At 45.9% G+C, this 18653-nt stretch overlaps 1 protein-coding gene across 1 annotated transcript in view; it reads left to right on the top strand.

Moving 5' to 3' along the window:
* The window catches only part of LOC141091122 (alpha-1,4-N-acetylglucosaminyltransferase-like), a 61303-nt gene extending 50643 nt beyond the window's left edge, over positions 1 to 10660 (top strand). Inside the window, exon 2 of the mRNA XM_073576512.1 lies at positions 9693 to 10660. Coding sequence (XP_073432613.1) covers positions 9693 to 10265 — 573 coding nt within the window. The 3' untranslated portion in view covers positions 10266 to 10660. The remainder of the gene's footprint in view (positions 1 to 9692) is intronic.
* The last annotated feature ends 7993 nt before the right edge of the window (positions 10661 to 18653 follow it).

The following is an 18653-nucleotide window of genomic DNA, read 5'->3' as shown; positions in this document are numbered from 1 at the left end:
ATTATGAAGTTAATTAAGGTTGACAAGCTTAAGTAAGAAGAATTGATGCTTTTGGCATTCAAATGGGCACTGTTGGTGTGTTTCCTGTCCTCCTCTCACTGCCGACTTTTATTCCCCATTGACTTACATTGGGTTTCGTGTTTCGGGACGACCCCGACTTTTCCCTATAATCGGACGATCTTGCTCGACCCGACTTTTGGAAAAGTCGGGTTTCACGAAACAAAACGCGACCCTAAAAAACCAAAAGTCGCTCAACTCTACTTGCCACTTTTTCCCCCACAAACTAGAGTGCCAGAGAGGTATCCCTCTCAGTAATGTATGCAAAAGAAAAGGAGTACTGTTCCTAGCAGTGAGGCTATGTTCACACATTGCATTTCATTTGCTGTGTTTTTATGCAAATTTTAAGCTGCACTTTACAGTACCAGCAAAGTCTTATGTGCTGTGTTTTTGATAATAGTGACATGTCACTTCTTTCAGCAATTTTTAGCAAAATGCAGCTGAAGATGCAGGTATCGCTTTTGCTGTGTTTTCATGCAAAAATCTAAGGAAGTTAAATCTTGTTTTTTTGGGGCCACTAAACTTTATCAACATGCACAAGAGACAACAAAGACACAGCAATAAAAAGGCAGCAAAATAGAAGCGTGTAAACATATCCTTACAGTGCCCCTTTTTGTCACCAATATAACAGTACCCTATCTGTCCACAGTTCCCCCTCTGTACTTTTACATAGTATGGGCATTACCTTTGTGCTTCCACACAGTGATAGTGCCCCGTCTGTGCCACGCTAGAATAATAGGGATTCCATATGCTTGAAAACTGTAAAAATCCTGTTTTTATGACTACACTTAATTATAAGACCCCTAGATGCCTCCAAACAGCATTAGTGTTAGGCATCGGGTTCCTGCAGCTGCACAGTGGGAATCCAGAGCCTTGCATCCTGCGGTCTCCCATTCTTCTCCAAGAACTCGGAGCCTGCACAGCAATCTCAGCATCACAGGCGCTCTGCTCAGACCAGCTCTGTAGGACTGGTTGTTGCTGCCACCTCTGGGTCAACAATAGCAGTGCAGGCTGCCCTGCAGCAAGCCACTCCAGTGGCTAAGTTCTCTCTTCACGCTACTGAGCATGCTCACGAGACGATCTCCCATTGGAGATCGGGAGTCACATGCTCAGGTCCTTCTCCTGATCTGATTGGTCCATTCCAGAGATCTGGAAGGTCCCGCACAGCTATAAAAGGTCGGCATGGCCGCTCGGTCATGTGCTAGTGTAGTCTCTAATTGCTACTGTGTGAATGATGATGGATGCATGAACCTGTGAATGACTCATTAAGATCCCCTTCCTCTGATATTACGTGTGTGGATAGGGACTTAGCCTTAGAGTCAGCGCCAGTCAGTGGCATGCTACAAGCCACAGTGCTCATCTCCACAGAGCTAGCGTCCGACAGTGCGCCCCTCCTGGGCATTGTTGTTTAGCGGCTGAGTCAGTTGCCGCGCTGCGGTCAGCAGCACTTGTGGGCGTCCGCGGCAGTGACGCCACATGCACGGTAGGTCTAGACAGACACCGACCCTGTGTCTTGGGCCCGAGTCCTGTGACCATATACCGTGCGTGCACACCGCTGAGACCTGTGAGGTCAACAGGCTCGGCATTTATGTTTATGCCTTAAGGCGACTCTGTGAATATAACAGAGTACGTCCAGTGCACACCGGGTGACGTTCAACCCGTGTGCGATATACCGCCATATTGTGCGTCTGCCATTATATAGCAGCAGTTTAACACCACTGCACAGTGGACCCAGGGAAGCGAACACACTTTCTATTATTTTATATTTAGTGCGCTCTGCCGTCCCTAACATTACACTAGTGCCAGGGTCTGGCTGGTAATGGCGGACCTGCAGCAGCTACAGCGGTACAATCGGCAGCTGGAGAGCAGGTTGGCGGCTATTGAGAGCTCCACCTCAGCTGCGAATGCTACAGTGGCTGCTGCTCAGGCAGTCGCAGAGGCTGTCCCACGCGTGTCCACATCCAGGCCTATGCCGACAATAACCTGCCTCCCGTTGCTCGATAAATTTTCCGGTGACAGCACCGCCTGCAGAGGTTTCGTGAGCCAGTGCTCTATCCAGCTGAAGTTACTGGCCACACGATTTCCCACAGAGCGGGCAAAGGTGGGGTTTATTGTTTCTCTCCTATCAGGCAGGGCTTAGAGTGGGCTGCGCCATTGTGGGAGCGTGATGACCCCGTGGTTCAGGGAGCTGCTCAGTTCCTCACGGCTCTGAAGCAGATCTTTTTGGGACCACGGATCACGCACGACACCTCTCCAATCATTGGCCCTAACACAGGGGTCTCTCTTGGTCAGCCATTATGCCGTCCGATTCTGGACATTGGCTTCCGAACTGAAGTGGCCTGATAAAGCACTCATCCCGGTGTTTTGGTGAGGGTTCGCGGAGCATGTCAAAGATGCTCTAGCAACCAGAGAGGTCCCCACAAGTTTGGAGGAGTTGATTGCCATCTCCACCCGCATTGATCTCCGGTTTACGGAGCGCGGGCTGGAACGTGCGCAATCCAGACAAAGGGTTAATTTGGCTCCCACCTTCGAGCCACTAAGACTTCCCGCTCAGGAGCTTACACCTTCTGAACCTATGGAGGTGCCTCGCGCCGGCCCCAAGCCACGTCCAGCGCGAAGCTTCGCACGCTGTTACCAGTGTCGGCAGTTTGGTCACTCGGCTAGCACGTGTCCTCTACGGTCGAAAAAACGATCACGTCCAGTGGTCGTAGGTGGTGGTTTAACTAATATGAAAACCTTTTCCCCAAAACAAGCATTCCGAGGGACATTAGATAGCGGTGCTTCCACCTGGGAGGTAGAGGTCACGGTGGACTCCGGGGCAGAAGGAAACTTCATGTCCTCATCCTTTTCCCAAAAGCACGCTATTCCGCTGGTACTACTGCCTCATCCCTTGACCATCAGGGTGGTAGACGGTGTGCCTTTACCATCCCAGACAGCACCTCTTGGTTTCTCAATCTCACCTTCTCACCACAAGACGTTGTCTCTGTTCATTTTGCCAGATGGCATCGACCACGTGCTTCTCAGACTTCCGTGGCTCCATTACCATTCCCCTCATATAGATTGGTCTTCAGGGAGCATACTGGGTTGGAGCAAGGACTTTGAGGGAAGGTGCATGAGGGGCAGTGTTCAAGTAGCAACCACAGAGGTGCCCACGGATCTTTCCGCACTCCCTGGACACTACCGGCAGTACGTGGACGTCTTCTCCAAAAAATCAGCGGAGACACTTCCGCCGCACCATCCTTACGATTGCCCGATAGACCTATTGCCAGGCGCGGAGCCTCCTAGAGGCCGCGTGTACCCTCTATCTCTCTCGGAGACAGAGGCCATGTCACAATATATCCGGGAGAACCTGGCAAGAGGGTTTATCAGAAAATCGGTGATGCCTGCTGGTGCAGGGTTCTTCTTCGTGCAGAAGAAGAGTGGGGAGTTGCGCCCCTGCATTGACTACAGAGGTCTCATCGCCATTACCGTAAAAAACAAATACCCTCTTCGTTTGATCTCTGAGTTGTTGGACAGGTTGCGAGGGGCCCGGATCTTTACGAAATTAGATCTACGGGGGGGGGCATACAGCCTGATCCGCATACGCAAAGGAGACGAGTGGAAGACAGCCTTTAATACCAGGGATGGCCACTATGAGTACCTGGTCAGGCCCTTAGGCCTCTGTAATGCGCCTGCTGTCTTCCAGGACTTCGTAAATGACGTCTTCATGATATTCTTTCCACTTCGGTGGTGGTCTATCTGGATGACATTCTCATCTTTTCTCCAGATTTGACCTCTCACCGGAGAGACGTCTGCAAGGTCTTCGACCGTTTGTGGGCGAATTCTCTCTTCGCCAAGCTGGAGAAGTGCCAGTTTGAGCAGGAGTCCTTGCCGTTCCTGGGCTATATCATCTTGGCCCAGGGGTTGGCTATGGATCCTTCCAAATTGCAAGCGGTAATGGACTGGCAGGAGCCCCATTCTCTAAAAGCGGTGCAGCGCTTTTTGGGGTTCATTAACTATTACCGCAAATTCATTCCCCACTTCTCCACACTGGTAGCTCCTTTGGTCGCTCTCACTAAGAAAGGAGCCAATCCAAAGGTTTGGTCAGAGCAGGTCTCCACGGCCTTTTCGTCCCTGAAAACCCATTTTGCTGGCGCTCCCATCCTCCACCATCCCGATGTGGATAAACCCTTTATCCTAGAGGTAGATGCCTCGTCCGTTGGTGCAGGAGCAGTCCTTTTCCAGAAGGTCGGAAGCATCCCTGCTTCTTCTTCTCAAAGACCTTCTCACTGGTGGAAAGAAACTACTCCATCAGGAACAGGGAATTGCTGGCCATGAAATTGGCCTTTTCTGAGTGGAGACATCTCCTGGAGGGAGCCCGGTTTCCCTTCCAGGTGTACACTGACCATAAAAACCTGGTCTATTTGCAAACGGCCAAGCGCTTGAACTCTCGTCAAGCTAGGTGGTCGCTCTTCTTCTCCAGCTTTCGCTTCACCTTGCATTACCTGATTAAAAACATATGTAACATGTACAAGCGTGAACAAGTCGGTAAGACAATGCTCACACCACCCAATGGCTGAGACACAACAAGAAAACACAAATTAACAAATTTGAAAAAATACTCTGCAGTAAAAACATGACAGTAATCAGCAAGTGCTGTATAACAAATACAGGGTATTTAGTCGATATGTTTTTTGCAAAAAATATATACCAAGCTGCTTCACCACGTCACGGTAACCCTTCACGAAGCAGTCCCTATCTAATGTATTTAAAACCTGAACATCTGAACAGTGTCTGAAATGAACAGGATTCGGACAGGCGCTTCTTAGTATGTTAAACAGGAGAGGGGTGGAGTCTCCCAAACCATGCTGAGCATGGAAAAAATGGATTAAAAACATATGCAACATGCACAAGTGTGAACAAGTCGGTAAGACAATGCTCACACCACCCAATGGCTGAGACACAACAAGAAAACACAATATAACAAATTTGAAAAAATACACTGCAGTAAAAACATGACAGTAATCAGCAAGTGCTGTATAACAAATACAGGCTATTTAGTCGATATGTTTTTTGCAAACCCCACCCCTCTCCTGTGTAACATGCACATAAATGAGCTGTCCTGCACCACAAGCCCATACAAAGAAGCGCCTGTCCGAATCCTGTTCATTTTAGACACTGTTCAGATGTTCAGGTTTTAAATACATTAGATAGGGACTGCTCCGTGAAGGGTTACCGTGACATGGTGAAGCAGCTTGGTATATATTTTTTGCAAAAAACATATCGACTAAATACCCTGTATTTGTTATACAGCACTTGCTGATTACTGTCATGTTTTTACTGCAGAGTATTTTTTCAAATTTGTTATTTTGTGTTTTCTTGTTGCGACCTTGCATTACCTGTCTGGGGAGAAGAACGTCTGTGCGGATGCTCTTTCTCGCTCGGTGGTCTAAGAGGAGGAAGAGGAGGCTGAGCCTCGGTTAATTGTCCCCACAGAGAGCCTGAGGACCGTGGCTCTGGTCGCTCTTGAGGCAGTTCCGCCGAGCAAGACCTTTGTCCCTCCTCGCCTGCAGCCGTAGGTCCTCGCGTGGGCACACGCGTCCAGGGTGGGTGGTCACTTTGGCATTAAGCGCACCACAGAACTCCTGACAAGGTCTTATTGGTGGCCACACATGGCTCGGGACACTAAAGAGTACATTCAAGCATGCGTCTCTTGTGCTCGGAACAGGTCCTCTAGGCAGAGGCCGGCTGGGTTACTGTATCCCTTGCTGGTGGCAGACAGACCCTGGGAGATGGTCAGCATGGACTTTGTGGTTGGCCTGCCCAAATCTGGTGGCAGCACGGTCATCTGGGTGGTCACCGATCATTTCTCTAAAATGGTGCATCTGAGGCCACTCGCACGGCTGCCTTCCGCTCGTGGTCTCTCCGCACTGTTCATAAAGCACGTATTTCGTTTGCACGGTATGCCAGACAAAATAGTCAGTGACCGAGGTCCCCAGTTTGCGTCTCGATTTTGGAGGGTTCTCTGCAGTCTACTCAGTATTGAGCTCAATTTGTCCTCCGCATATCATCCCGAGACGAATGGGTTGGTTGAGAGAGCCAATCAAACTCTGGTCACATACCTGCGACATTTTGTCTCTGCCAGGCAGGATGACTGGGCATCCTTACTACCATGGGCTGAATTTGCCCTGAATAGCGCAGTGGCTGATTCCACTGGTCAGATGCCGTTCCTTCTCAGCTACAGCCAGCATCCGCGCATCCCTGTTCCGATGCCAGCATCTTCCACTGATTCCAGGGTGGCAGACTGGGCAGTGGAGGCTTGCGACATTTGGGATCGCACCCAGGATGCTATTCGAGCCTCTAAAGAGAGAATGAGAGTGTCAGCCGACACATATCGGCGCCCCGCTCCAACTTTTGCCCCTGGTGACTTGGTGTGGCTCTCTGAGCGTAATATCAAGCTGCGGGCCGAGTCCTCCAAGTTCGCTCTGCGATACATTGGTCCCTTCTAGGTCCTCGAGCGCATCAGCTCAGTGGTCTACCGTCTGGCTCTTCCACCACACTTGGCCATCTCTGACGTCTTCCACATGTCCCTTCTCAAGCCTGTTCACATGGCTCGGTTTTCCAAGTCATCTGCCGGGACATCAGACCTGTCCTCGGATGAGTTTGAGGTCAATGCCATTGTGGGACGCAGGATTATGCGGGGCAAAAAATTTTATTTGGTGGACTGGAAGGGTCATGGTCCGGAGGCCCGGACCTGGGAGCCAGTGGAGAACATCCACGCCACACTCCTGATCGCGGCTTTTGAGCGTGCCAAGGCTCAGAGGGGAAAGGGCCCTAGGAGGGGGGGTAATGTTAGGCATCAGGTTCCTGCAGCTGCACAGCTGGAATCCAGAGCCTTGCATCCTTCGGTCTCCCATTCTTCTCCGACCGCTCAGGAGCCTGCACAGCAATCTCGGCATCACAGGTGCTCTGCTTAGACCAGCTCTGTAGGACTGGTTGTTGCTGCCACCTCTGGGTCAGCAATAGCAGTGCAGGCTGCCCTGCAGCAAGCCACTCCAGTGGCTAAGTCCTCTCGTCACGCTACTGGGCATGCTCACGAGACGATCTCCCATTGGAGATCGGGAGTCACGTGCTCAGGTCCTTTTCCTGATCTGATTGGTCCATCCCAGAGATCTGGAAGGTCCCGCACAGCTATAAAAGGTCTGCATGGTCGTTCGGCCATGCGCTAGTGTAGTCTCTAATTGCTACTGTGTGAATGATGATGGATGCATGAACCAGTGAATGACTCATTAAGATCCCCTCCCTCTGATATTACGTGTGTGGATAGGGACTTAGCCTTAGAGTCAGCGCCAGTCAGTGGCATGCTACAAGCCACAGTGCTCATCTCCTCACAGCTAGTGTTCGACAGTGCGGCCCTCCTGGGCATTGTCGTATAGCGGCTGAGTCAGTTGCCACGCTGTGGTCAGCAGCACTTGTGGGCGTCCGTGGTAGCGACGCCGCACGCACGGTACGTCTAGACAGACACCAACCCTGTGTCTTGGGCCTGAGTCCTGTGACCATATACCGTGCGTGCACACCGCTGAGACCTGTGAGGTCAACAGGCTCGGCATTTATGTTTATGCCTTAAGGCGACTCTGTGAATATAACAGAGTACGCCCAGTGCACACCGGGTGACGTTCAACCCGTGTGCGATATACCACCATATTGTGCGTCTGCCATTATATAGCAGCAGTTTAACACCTCTGCATGGTGGACCCCGGGCAGCGAACGCACTTTCTATTATTTTATATTTAGTGCATTCCTCCGTCCCTAACAATTAGTGCCCCTCTGTACTTAAAGAAACCCTCCTCCTCCAATCACAATTTTTATCCTCTTCATACTGTATATTGCTGTCATCATATTATATAGCACTGTGTACTTACACTGTGTACTTAGACATCACTTGATTAAAAAGTAACTAGCTCAATTCATCTGAGCTCTATGCAGAAACAGGAGATAAATTTTCCCTGTATGACTCATCAGTCACTGCAAAATTCAATAACAGGGGAAGGCGGGAGCAGCTGGGTCAGGAGTTGAAGAGAGGAATGTTTTCTGCAGGGACAAGAGAATTCCTGTTTTTACATAAAGCAGAGAAAGAGAAGAATTAGCTGGGTAGAAAGGCAAAGTGAGAAAATGTAAGTACACAGTGCTGTATAATATGATACTTGCAATATATTAAGAGGATAAAAGCTTTGATGGGAGGAGGAGGGCTTCTTTAAAAGGAACCTGTACATTCTATTTGATCTGTGGACCATATCGGACAGAGAAGAAGGCGCTGAACAGAATTATATATCAATCTGTCCAGTCAATTTCTCCTGCTCTATAACATCCTGCCTGCAGTTGCGATAACCATTTTCCATATGACAGTCTCCCTTTAAACAAACTAACGTTCCCTCTTATGGTCTCTCTCTACACCATAGCAATTTACTTATTTTTGCCTCCACACAGTAAAGACATCGTTTCTGACCTCTTACACAGTATTATTGCCCCCTTTGTGCTTTCATACACTGATTGTGCCTGTACTCAATAATTAAGATTACATTTGTGCTTCCATGGAAGAATAATGCCATCTTCTTTACCTTTACAAAATTAATAATTGCCTCATTTCGTCCCCAGAAAAGAATAGGTCAGTCTCTGTGCCTCTGCACAATACTTTACCACTTTAGGACCTCAAACAATAGTAATGTTTCTATTTGTAAATTTCCCTATTGAATCTGCTCCTGTCCAAGCTAATTCTCCCATAAACCTGCTCTGAAAAATGGTGTCTGGGTCTTCTTTCTTCTCCCTGCAGTCTATTGCCTGGTGCAAGTAGCGCAATTAATAGTCCCAACTTCCAGCAGCTAGTGGCTCATCAGAGTAAGTGTTTGGGAAAAGAGATCTCTGTTTTAGCTTTCAACTAGAGATGAGCAGCTCGATTTGCGTTCCATTGGCCAGGTCATTAGTCTCAAGCATCTGGATGGAAGACTTACAAATCTTTTATCTTCCAGTATCCCCAAGGCATCGCTTTATTGACCGGTATAGTGCAATGTCAGTATTGTTGTATATTGCATGGACAATGTTGCAACAGCTCAACTAATCAAAAGCTGTGCATGGGATCCCCAAAGGTAAGAGATTTCTAAGCTTACCGTCCATCAGCCAGATGACTACTAACAGGGTACATGGACCAAAGTCCTAATAATCGATCCACCCATATTAAATTTCAACGTTATCATGTCCATGAGGATGCAGATACAGTTTAATATGGCACTCATCTAGGGATCCTTATTGAACCCCTTAACCTCTGAGCCCAGTTGTAGTCACACACACTCGGACCACCATTGTTATGACAATGCAGACAGGAATTTACTTACTTGACAACATGACTGATTTAGCTTGTAGGAGAAGACATTATATATAATAGGCAGAGAAGGAAATCAAGCCTCCATCTATATATCTGATTAACCATACCGATTTAGTTACTTGCCATATATTTAGTAATCAACCAATTTTGACAGCCATCATTAAATCCTGGACTTGTCTGTAAAACTAAAGAAACTTTTTTTACAATTTGCATCATAGCAAAATAATTATTAAAATAATATTATGGCATTCAGTTACATTTTCAATTTTATTCTCAGATTGATCCACGGAAACAGTCATACTGGACCCACGTCAGCTCTGATGCCTGCAGGTTAGCTCTCATCTGGAAGCATGGTGGCATTTATTTGGATACCGACGTTATCTCAATACGAACCATTCCCATTAAGGATTTCTTGGCTGCACAATCTTCTCAATTCTCTAGTAATGGTATTTTTGGGTTTTCTTCTCATCATATTTTCACCCAGACATGTATGGTGGACTTTGTTAAGAATTATGATAGCACAATATGGGGAAATCAAGGGCCGCATCTCTTTACTGAAGTTTTAAAGAAGTTCTGTGAAATACCAAAATTTATCGATACTGAAGATGTCATGAGTGGAAACATAACTTTCTTCAATCCCAAGCGCTTTTACCCTATTCCTTACCCAGCATGGAGAAAGTATTTTCAAATATGGAACAGATTGTCAACTTTCAATGACTCCTTTGCTTTGCATCTCTGGAACTTCATGAATAAAGAAAAAATAAGTATGGTACCTGGTAGCAACACATTAGCAGAATATCTCTACAAGGAATACTGTCCTTCTACATATAAGACAATACTTGAGAATTAGATCAATTACCATGGAATATTACCCATTAGGACTACCTTCCTTTAACTGTTTATAACCTTTATCAAAATGTGAACCTATTTTTTCATCAGTTCTGGTATCCAGGTAGCCAGTATGAAATTGTCAAATCCTATAAACAATTATCTAACTATTCTTATTTATATTTTATTGTGTAGCTATTTTTTGTATTAACAGAAAAATCTTCAACATATCTAGAGTGAACATCTGGTGCATACGGTGAGAACATCTCCCAATGTTTGTCTATCAAACCTATAGGCTTCAGTAGCCAAACATATGACAAAAATGTTCTTTTTGCATAAGTATGCCTGATATACATTGATATCCTTTTGCTTTAATTAAACCATGCAGAGCATATAGCTGAGTATATATAGGGCAAAGTTTGGAAAACAATATAAAACAATCCCATTAAATGTGAGTCACAGTGGTACATTGGCTTGTGATGTGTGGGTTGCTGGCTGGTGTAGGACATAAGAAGAAATTATGAATTTCAAAACAGAAATGGTTGACCTTGATCTCGACCACATTCTGTGGCCAGTGGCAGTCTGCAGCTTATAAATGGGGACCATCAAAGTTAGTATAAAAGCTGGGGACCGACCAAGCAGCGCCATTTTATGATTTTACAACATAGAGATAGAGGTCTGTTGTGAGTTCATTTTCCCCTTCATCACTCAGGCCCGATGAACTCCCTCTGCTGGTTAAGAAAGGTAGTGAGCCTGTTATCAAACATCTGAGACTAATGATGATGACTGGCTGAGTGGAGTTACTGACTGGATATAAGGCCGTCGACGCCCTTCTGCCCTGCGGGTGATTTCTCTGTGGGATCCTTGGATACCAGTCTGAATTCCTGCTCTTCTAAAAGCTAAGTTTTCTGCTCTGCCTTTTGCATTTGTTCTTTGTCTTTGTTTTGCTGGATTTCTGCCATTCCCTGCTGGGGTGAGCTGAATTCCTTTAGCTCTGTCTTCAGAAAATACCTGAGTGCTGATTTAGTTTTTGAAGCCTAGCTGCTTCAGGGCCTTTTTCCATTTCAGCCTGTTGGCTTATGTCTTTCGTAGGGTTTTTGCAGATTGCAGACAGCAACCGTCCTTTCCTGTCCTGTTTAGTTAGTTTGGGCCCCATTGTTTGCTCAGCCTATCTTTCTATCTGTGTGAGTGTTTTTTCATCTTGCTTCACCGTCATTACACTGTGTTCCAAATTATTATGCAAATGATATTTTTCTATGATTTTCCTAAATAGTCGGTACAAATGACAGTCAGTCTAATAAAAGTCATCACCTGTTAGATTATACATCGAATTTTATTGAAGAAACCTCCCAATGATAACAGTATAATCTCCAAAATGAATAAAAACTCAAATTGCACTGTTCCAAATTATTAGGCACAGTAGAATTTCTAAACATTTGATATGTTTTAAAGAACTGAAAATGCTCATTTGCAGCATTAGGAGGTCACATTCACTAAATAAAAAAGCTATTTAACTCCCTAACAGGCCAAGTTATATGTTAACATAGGAACCCTGCTTTGATATCACCTTCACAATTCTTGCATCCATTGAACTTGGAAGTTTTTGGAGAGTTTCTGCTTGTATTTCTTTACATGGAGTCAGAATAGTCTCCCAGAGCTGCTGTTTTGATGTGAACTGCTTCCCACCCTCATAGATCTTTTGCTTGATGATACTCCAAAGGTTCTCTATAGGGTTGAGGTCAGGGGAAGATGGTGGCTGCACCATGAGTTTATCTCCTTTTATGCCCATAGCAGCCAATGACTCAGAGGTATTCTTTGCAGCATGAGATGGTGCATTGTCATGCATGAAAAAGATTTTGCTCCTGAAGGCACATTTCTGCTTCTTATACCATGGAAGACAGCTGTCAGTCAGAAACTCTATATACTTTGCAGAGGTCATTTTCACACCTTCAGGAGCCTTAAAGAGAAGAGCCCTACCAGGTGTTTCCCCATGATTCCGGCCCAAAACATGACTCTTCCACCTCCTTGCTGATGTCGCAGCCTTGTTGGGACATGGTGGCCATCCACCAACCATCCACTACTCCATCCATCTGGACCATCCAGGGTTGCTCGACACTCATAAGTAAACAAGACTGTATGAAAATTAGTCTTCATGTATGTCTGGGCCCACTGCAACCATTTCTGCTTGTGAACACTGTTTAGGGGTGGCTGAATAGTAGGTTTATGCACCACAGCAAGCCTTTGAAGGATCCTACACCTTGAGGTTCGAGGGACTCCAGAGGCACTAGCAGCTTTAAATATCTGTTTGCTGGTTTGTAATGGCTTTTTAGCAGCCGCTCTCTTAATCCGATGAACCTGCCTGGCAGAAACCTTCCTCATTCTGCCTTTATCAGCACAAACATGTCTGTGCTCAGAATCAACCACAAATCTCTTAACAGTATGATGATCACGTTTAAATTTTTGGGAAATATCTAATGTTTTCATCTCTTGACCAAGGCATTGCACTATTTGATGCTTTTCAGCAGCAGAGAGATCCTTTTTCTTTCCTAAATTCCTTGAAACCTGTGCCTTGCTTAATAATGTGGAACATCATTCTTAAGTAGTTTTCCTTTAATTGGGCTCACCTGGTAAACTAATTATCACAGGCATTTGAGATTGATTTCAGTGATCCAAAGAGTCCTGATACACAATACTATCTATGAGTTTATTTGAAAAACAAAAAATTACATCTTTATGACACTTAAATCCAATTTGCATAATAATTTGGAACACAGTGTATATGTTGGGGGCTGCCTTTTACTTTGGGGTCTGCTCTGGGGCAGTTTAGATTTCCTTTTTTGTCTTTAGGCTAGGCAGTTCTCCGGCTGTGATCGAGGGGTCTAGGGCACCGTGGGAACCCCCCACGGCTAATGCTAGTTGTGTTGATAGGTTCAGGGGTCTGCAATCTGATAGTTGCCAACTTCTCCGGTTTTCTGGACTTAGCTTCTATTTTTGTGTCTGCCTCCTACGGTGACTCGTTCATAACAGAATCACCCGCCATACCGCAGATCCTAGGGTACTCAGTAGCAGGAAAAGATTGTAAAAAAAAAAAGTGTATATTTTTTCCCTCTTTATTTCTGAGGCCGTAGGGGGAATTTTTTTTTTTTCTCTCTCTATGGAGATAAAGCAATTGTCTGATCGCGTGGAGCAGCTCGCTGCGGAAGTGCGGGGAATTTCCGCCTACCTTGCTCATCCACATGCTGCTGAACCAAAGATTCCAACACCTGATGTATTTTTTGGGGATCGGTCTAAATTTTTGAATTTCAAAAATAATTGTAAATTATTTTTTGCCTTGAAGCCTAACTCGTCAGGGAGCTCCGCGCAGCAGATTAAAATTGTCATCTCTTTGCTGCGTGGCGATCCCCAGGATTGGGCGTTTTCTTTGAAACCTGATGATCCTAATCTGACTAATGTGAACGCATTTTTTCAAGCCTTGGGATTGTTGTATGACGAACCTAATGTCATTGATCAGGCTGAAAAGACCCTGCTGGCATTGAACCAGGGTCAAGATTCTGCAGAATCGTACTGTCAAAAATTCCGAAAGTGGGCGGTACTAACTACCTGGAATGATAATGCCCTGGCTGCTCTCTTTCGGAAGGGTTTGTCAGAAGCCATAAAAGATACTATGGTGGGATTTCCTGTTCCCTCTGGTCTTGACGATTCTATGTCATTAGCCATTCAGATTGATCGGCGTTTGCGCGAACGCAAAACTGCACGAGAAGTGTTGCCACTTCTTGAACAAATGTCTGAACCTATGCAATGTGATAGAGTTTTGTCCAGAGAGCAGCGTCAGGAATTCAGAAGGCGTAATAAGTTGTGTTTTTTCTGTGTAGATGCCTCGCATATTATTTCTGTCTGTCCTAAATGAGAGAAACGCTTTGCACACACGTTTTCTGTTGGTGGTGTTCAACCTAAGTTTCTTCTGGCTATTACTCTGATCTGCTCCCTGTCCACATTTTCCGCCAAGGCTTTTGTGGATTCGGGAGCAGCTCTAAACCTAATGGACTTGGATTTTGCTAAAAGTTGTGGATTTCCAATGACACCTCTGCGGACGCCTATCCCTTTGAGGGGGATTGATGCTACTCCTTTGGCAAAAAATAAACCTCAGTTTTGGACCCAGGTGGTTATGCAGGTCGCCCCAGACCATCAAGGAAATTGCAGATTTTTGGTGTTGCATAATCTGCATGATACCATTGTTCTGGGGTTTCCCTGGTTGCAAATTCATAATCCAGTTTTGGATTGGAAATCTGTGTCTGTGGGGAGTTGGGGTTGTTGGTGTGCCTTTAGTCAGGCTCCGGTGTTTTCCACCTCTCCTCAGTCGCATGATGTTCCTGATTATTTGGCGGACTTTTATGATGTATTTAGTGAGAATGAGTCTGCGTCTCTGCCTCCTCATAGGAGTTATGACTGTGCAATTGAACTGAGCCCGGGGTGTAAATTCCCCAAGGGTCGGCTCTTCAATTTGCCTGTACCCGAGCACGAGGCTATGCGATCCTATATTAAGGAGGCGTTGGAGAAGGGTCATATTAGACCATCCTCTTCACCCTTAGGTGCCGGGTTTTTTTTTGTGGCCAAAAAGGATGGATCATTAAGACCTTGTATTGATTATCGTGCCCTCAACAAAATTACTGTTAAATATCAGTATCCGTTACCCCTGATTTCGGATCTATTCTCTAGAGTTAAAGGTGCTTGCTGGTTTACCAAGCTTGACCTCAGGGGGGCGTATAATCTTATTCGCATTAAGCATGGGGATGAATGGAAGACGGCGCTTAATACCCCAGAGGGACATTTTGAGTACCTGGTGATGCCTTTTGGGCTCACTAATGCCCCTTCTGTCTTCCAGTGCTTCATGAACGATATTTTCCGAGATTTTGTGGATAAATTTTTGATTATCTATCTGGATGATATTTTGATCTTCTCCAAGGATTGGGATTCTCATGTGGAACATATTCGGACTGTGTTCCGGATCTTGAGGGAGAATTCCCTGTATGTCAAAGGATCTAAATGCCTATTTGGAGTACAGAGGATTTCTTTTTTGGGATTTGTTTTGTCTCCGTCAACTATTTAAATGGACCCGGCCAAGGTACAGGCCATTTACGATTGGGTTCAGCCCACTTCTTTGAAGGCCCTTCAGAAGTTTTTGGGTTTTGCTAATTTTTATCGGAAATTTATAGCAAAATTTTATAGTATTGCCAAGCCATTGACTGATTTGACTAAGAAGGGTGCTGATGTGTTAAATTGGTCTCCAGGGGCTGTTTCTTCCTTTCAGGAGCTGAAGCGAAGATTCACCTCCGCCCCGGTTTTGCGGCAACCTGATGTCTCACTTCCGTTCCAGGTAGAGGTGGATGCTTCTGAGATTGGTGCAGGAGCTGTTTTGTCCCAAAAGGATCCTGTAACATCTAAAATGAATCCCTGTGCTTTCTTTTCCCGAAAGTTCTCTCCATCTGAACGTAACTATGATGTGGGGAATCGGGAACTGTTGGCCATGAAATGGGCATTTGAGGAGTGGAGACATTGGTTGGAGGGAGCTAAGCATCAAGTCGTGGTCCTCACTGACCACAAGAATTTGATTTACCTAGAGTCGGCTAAGCGCTTGAACCCTGGACAGGCTAGGTGGGCCTTATTTTTTACACGTTTTGATTTTGTGGTTTCTTTTCTTCCTGGGACTAAGAATGTCAAGGCAGACGCCCTCTCTAGGAGCTTCTTTGCTGATTCTCCTGTGGTGACCAAGCCTGCTACCATCTTAAGCGAAGGGGTAGTTCTTTCTGCCATCTCGCCCGATTTGAGACGTGCTCTGGAGGAGTTCCAGGAGGACAAACCTGAGCGTTGTCCCAGTGGAAAGTTGTATGTTCCTGACCAGTGGAAGAAGAGAGTGATGTCTGAAGTTCATTGCTCTGCTTTGGCTGGTCATCCAGGTATTTTTGGTACTAGAGATCTGGTGAGTCGGTCTTTTTGGTGGCCCGCCTTGTCTCGTGATGTCAGTAATTTTGTGCAGTCCTGTGGGACTTGCTCCCGGTCTAAATCGTGTTCTCGCTCTAGTGGGTTGTTGATGCCTTTGCCTGTCCCCAAGACGCCATGGACCCATATTTCAATGGATTTTATCTCTGATATGCCTGTCTCTCAGAGAATGACTGTTATTTGGGTGATTTGTGATAGATTCTCTAAGATGGTCCATCTTGTACCACTCCCTAAGTTGCCATCTTCCTCTGAGTTGGTGCCATTGTTTTTGCAACAGGTGGTTCGCTTGCACGGGATTCCTGAGAACATTGTATCTGACAGAGGAGTTCAGCTTGTGTCTAAATTTTGGAGAACTTTCTGTTCCAAGCTGGGAATTCAGTTGTCCTTCTCCTCTGCTTTTCACCCTCAGACCAATGGGCAGACAGAGAGAACAAACCAGACCTTGGAGTCATATTTGAGATGTTTTATTGCCGCTGATCAGGATGATTGGGTTTCATTTTTGCCCTTGGCCGAATTTGCTTTAAATAATAGAGCTAGTTCTGCCACTTTGATGTCACCTTTTTTTTGTAACTTTGGGTTTCATCCTCGATTTTCTTCAGGGCAGGTGGAGCCCTCTGCCTGCCCAGGTGTTGACACTGTGGTGGAGAGAATGCACCAGATCTGGGACCAAGTGGTGGATAAGTTATCTCTCTCCCAGGAAAAGGCCCAGCGGTTTTCCAACCGACATAGGACCATGGGTCCCCAGTTTAAGGTTGGTGATATGGTGTGGTTATCGTCAAAAAATATTGCTATGAAGGTGGCTTCTCCTAAGTTTAAGCCTAGATTTATTGGACCTTACAAGATTTTGGAGATTATTAATCCGGTCTCTTTTCGTTTGGCTCTTCCTGTCACATTTAAAATCCATTATGTGTTCCATAAGTCTTTGTTGAAGAGGTTTGTTGAGCCTGTTGTTCCGGGGGTGGCACCTCCAGACCCTGTATTGGTGGAAGGTAACATGGAATATGAGGTAGAGAAAATACTGGATTCCCGTCTGGCTAGACGGAGACTCCAGTATTTGGTTAAGTGGAAGGGTTATGGTCAGGAGGATAATTCCTGGGTCTCTGCCTCTGATATTCATGCCAAAAGATTGGTGTGTGCCTTTCATCGGGCTCACACTGATCGCCCTGGTGGCTTGGTTGAGGGTTCAGTGACCCCGCCTCAAGGGGGAGGTACTGTTGTGAGTTCATTTTCCCCTTCACCACTCAGGCCCGATGAACTCCCTCTGCTGGTTAAGAAAGGTAGTGAGCCTGATTATCAAACATCTGAGACTAATGATGATGACTGGCTGAGTGGAGTTACTGACTGGATATAAGGCCGTCGACGCCCTTCTGCCCTGCGGGAGATTTCTCTGTGGGATCCTTGGATACCAGTCTGAATTCCTGCTCTTTTAAAAGCTAAGTTTTCTGCTCTGCCTTTTGCATTTGTTCTTTGTCTTTGTTTTGCTGGATTTCTGCCATTCCCTGCTGGGGTGAGCTGAATTCCTTTAGCTCTGTCTTCAGAAAATACCTGAGTGCTGATTTAGTTTTTGAAGCCTAGCTGCTTCAGGACCTTTTTCCATTTCAGCCTGTTGGCTTATGTCTTTCATAGGGTTTTTGCAGATTGCAGACAGCAACCGTCCTTTCCTGTCCTGTTTAGTTAGTTTGGGCCCCATTGTTTGCTCAGCCTATCTTTCTATCTGTGTGAGTGTTTTTTCATCTTGCGTCACCGTCATTATATGTTGGGGGCTGCCTTTTACTTTGGGGTCTGCTCTGGGGCAGTTTAGATTTCCTTTTCTGTCTTTAGGCTAGGCAGTTCTCCGGCTGTGATCGAGGGGTCTAGGGCACCGTAGGAACCCCCCACGGCTACTGCTAGTTGTGTTGATAGGTTCAGGGGTCTGCAATCTGATAGTTGCCAACTTCTCCGGTTTTCTGGACTTAGCTTCTATTTTTGTGTCTGCCTCCTACGGTGACTCGTTCATAACAGAGGTCAGTGCGAACAACACATTTCACATAAAGACAGAAAAAGGCACTATTAAGGTTGTTTAACAGAAAAATCTTCAACATATTTAGAGTGAACATCTGGTGCCTATGGTGAGAACATCTCCCAATATTGCATGGAGACCCCAACATACAGGCTCTTTATGCATGTGCTTTGACTGTGACACAGCCATCACATATGCAGCTGCGATGCTGATCAGGTGATCAGCCAGCGCACTCCATCTATCCGGCTTCCCAATGTAGCTTATTCGGTGAGTGCTATACAGTGGGGAAAAAAAGTATTTAGTCAGTCAGCAATAGTGCAAGTTCCACCACTTAAAAAGATGAGAGGCGTCTGTAATTTACATCATAGGTAGACCTCAACTATGGGAGACAAACTGAGAAAAAAAAATCCAGAA

The sequence above is a fragment of the Dendrobates tinctorius genome, unplaced genomic scaffold, assembly GCF_039654945.1.
Source record: "Dendrobates tinctorius isolate UK_male_01 unplaced genomic scaffold, ASM3965494v1 ptg000049l, whole genome shotgun sequence".
NCBI lineage: Eukaryota > Metazoa > Chordata > Amphibia > Anura > Dendrobatidae > Dendrobates > Dendrobates tinctorius.
This window is presented reverse-complemented; position numbering and strand designations above follow the sequence as displayed.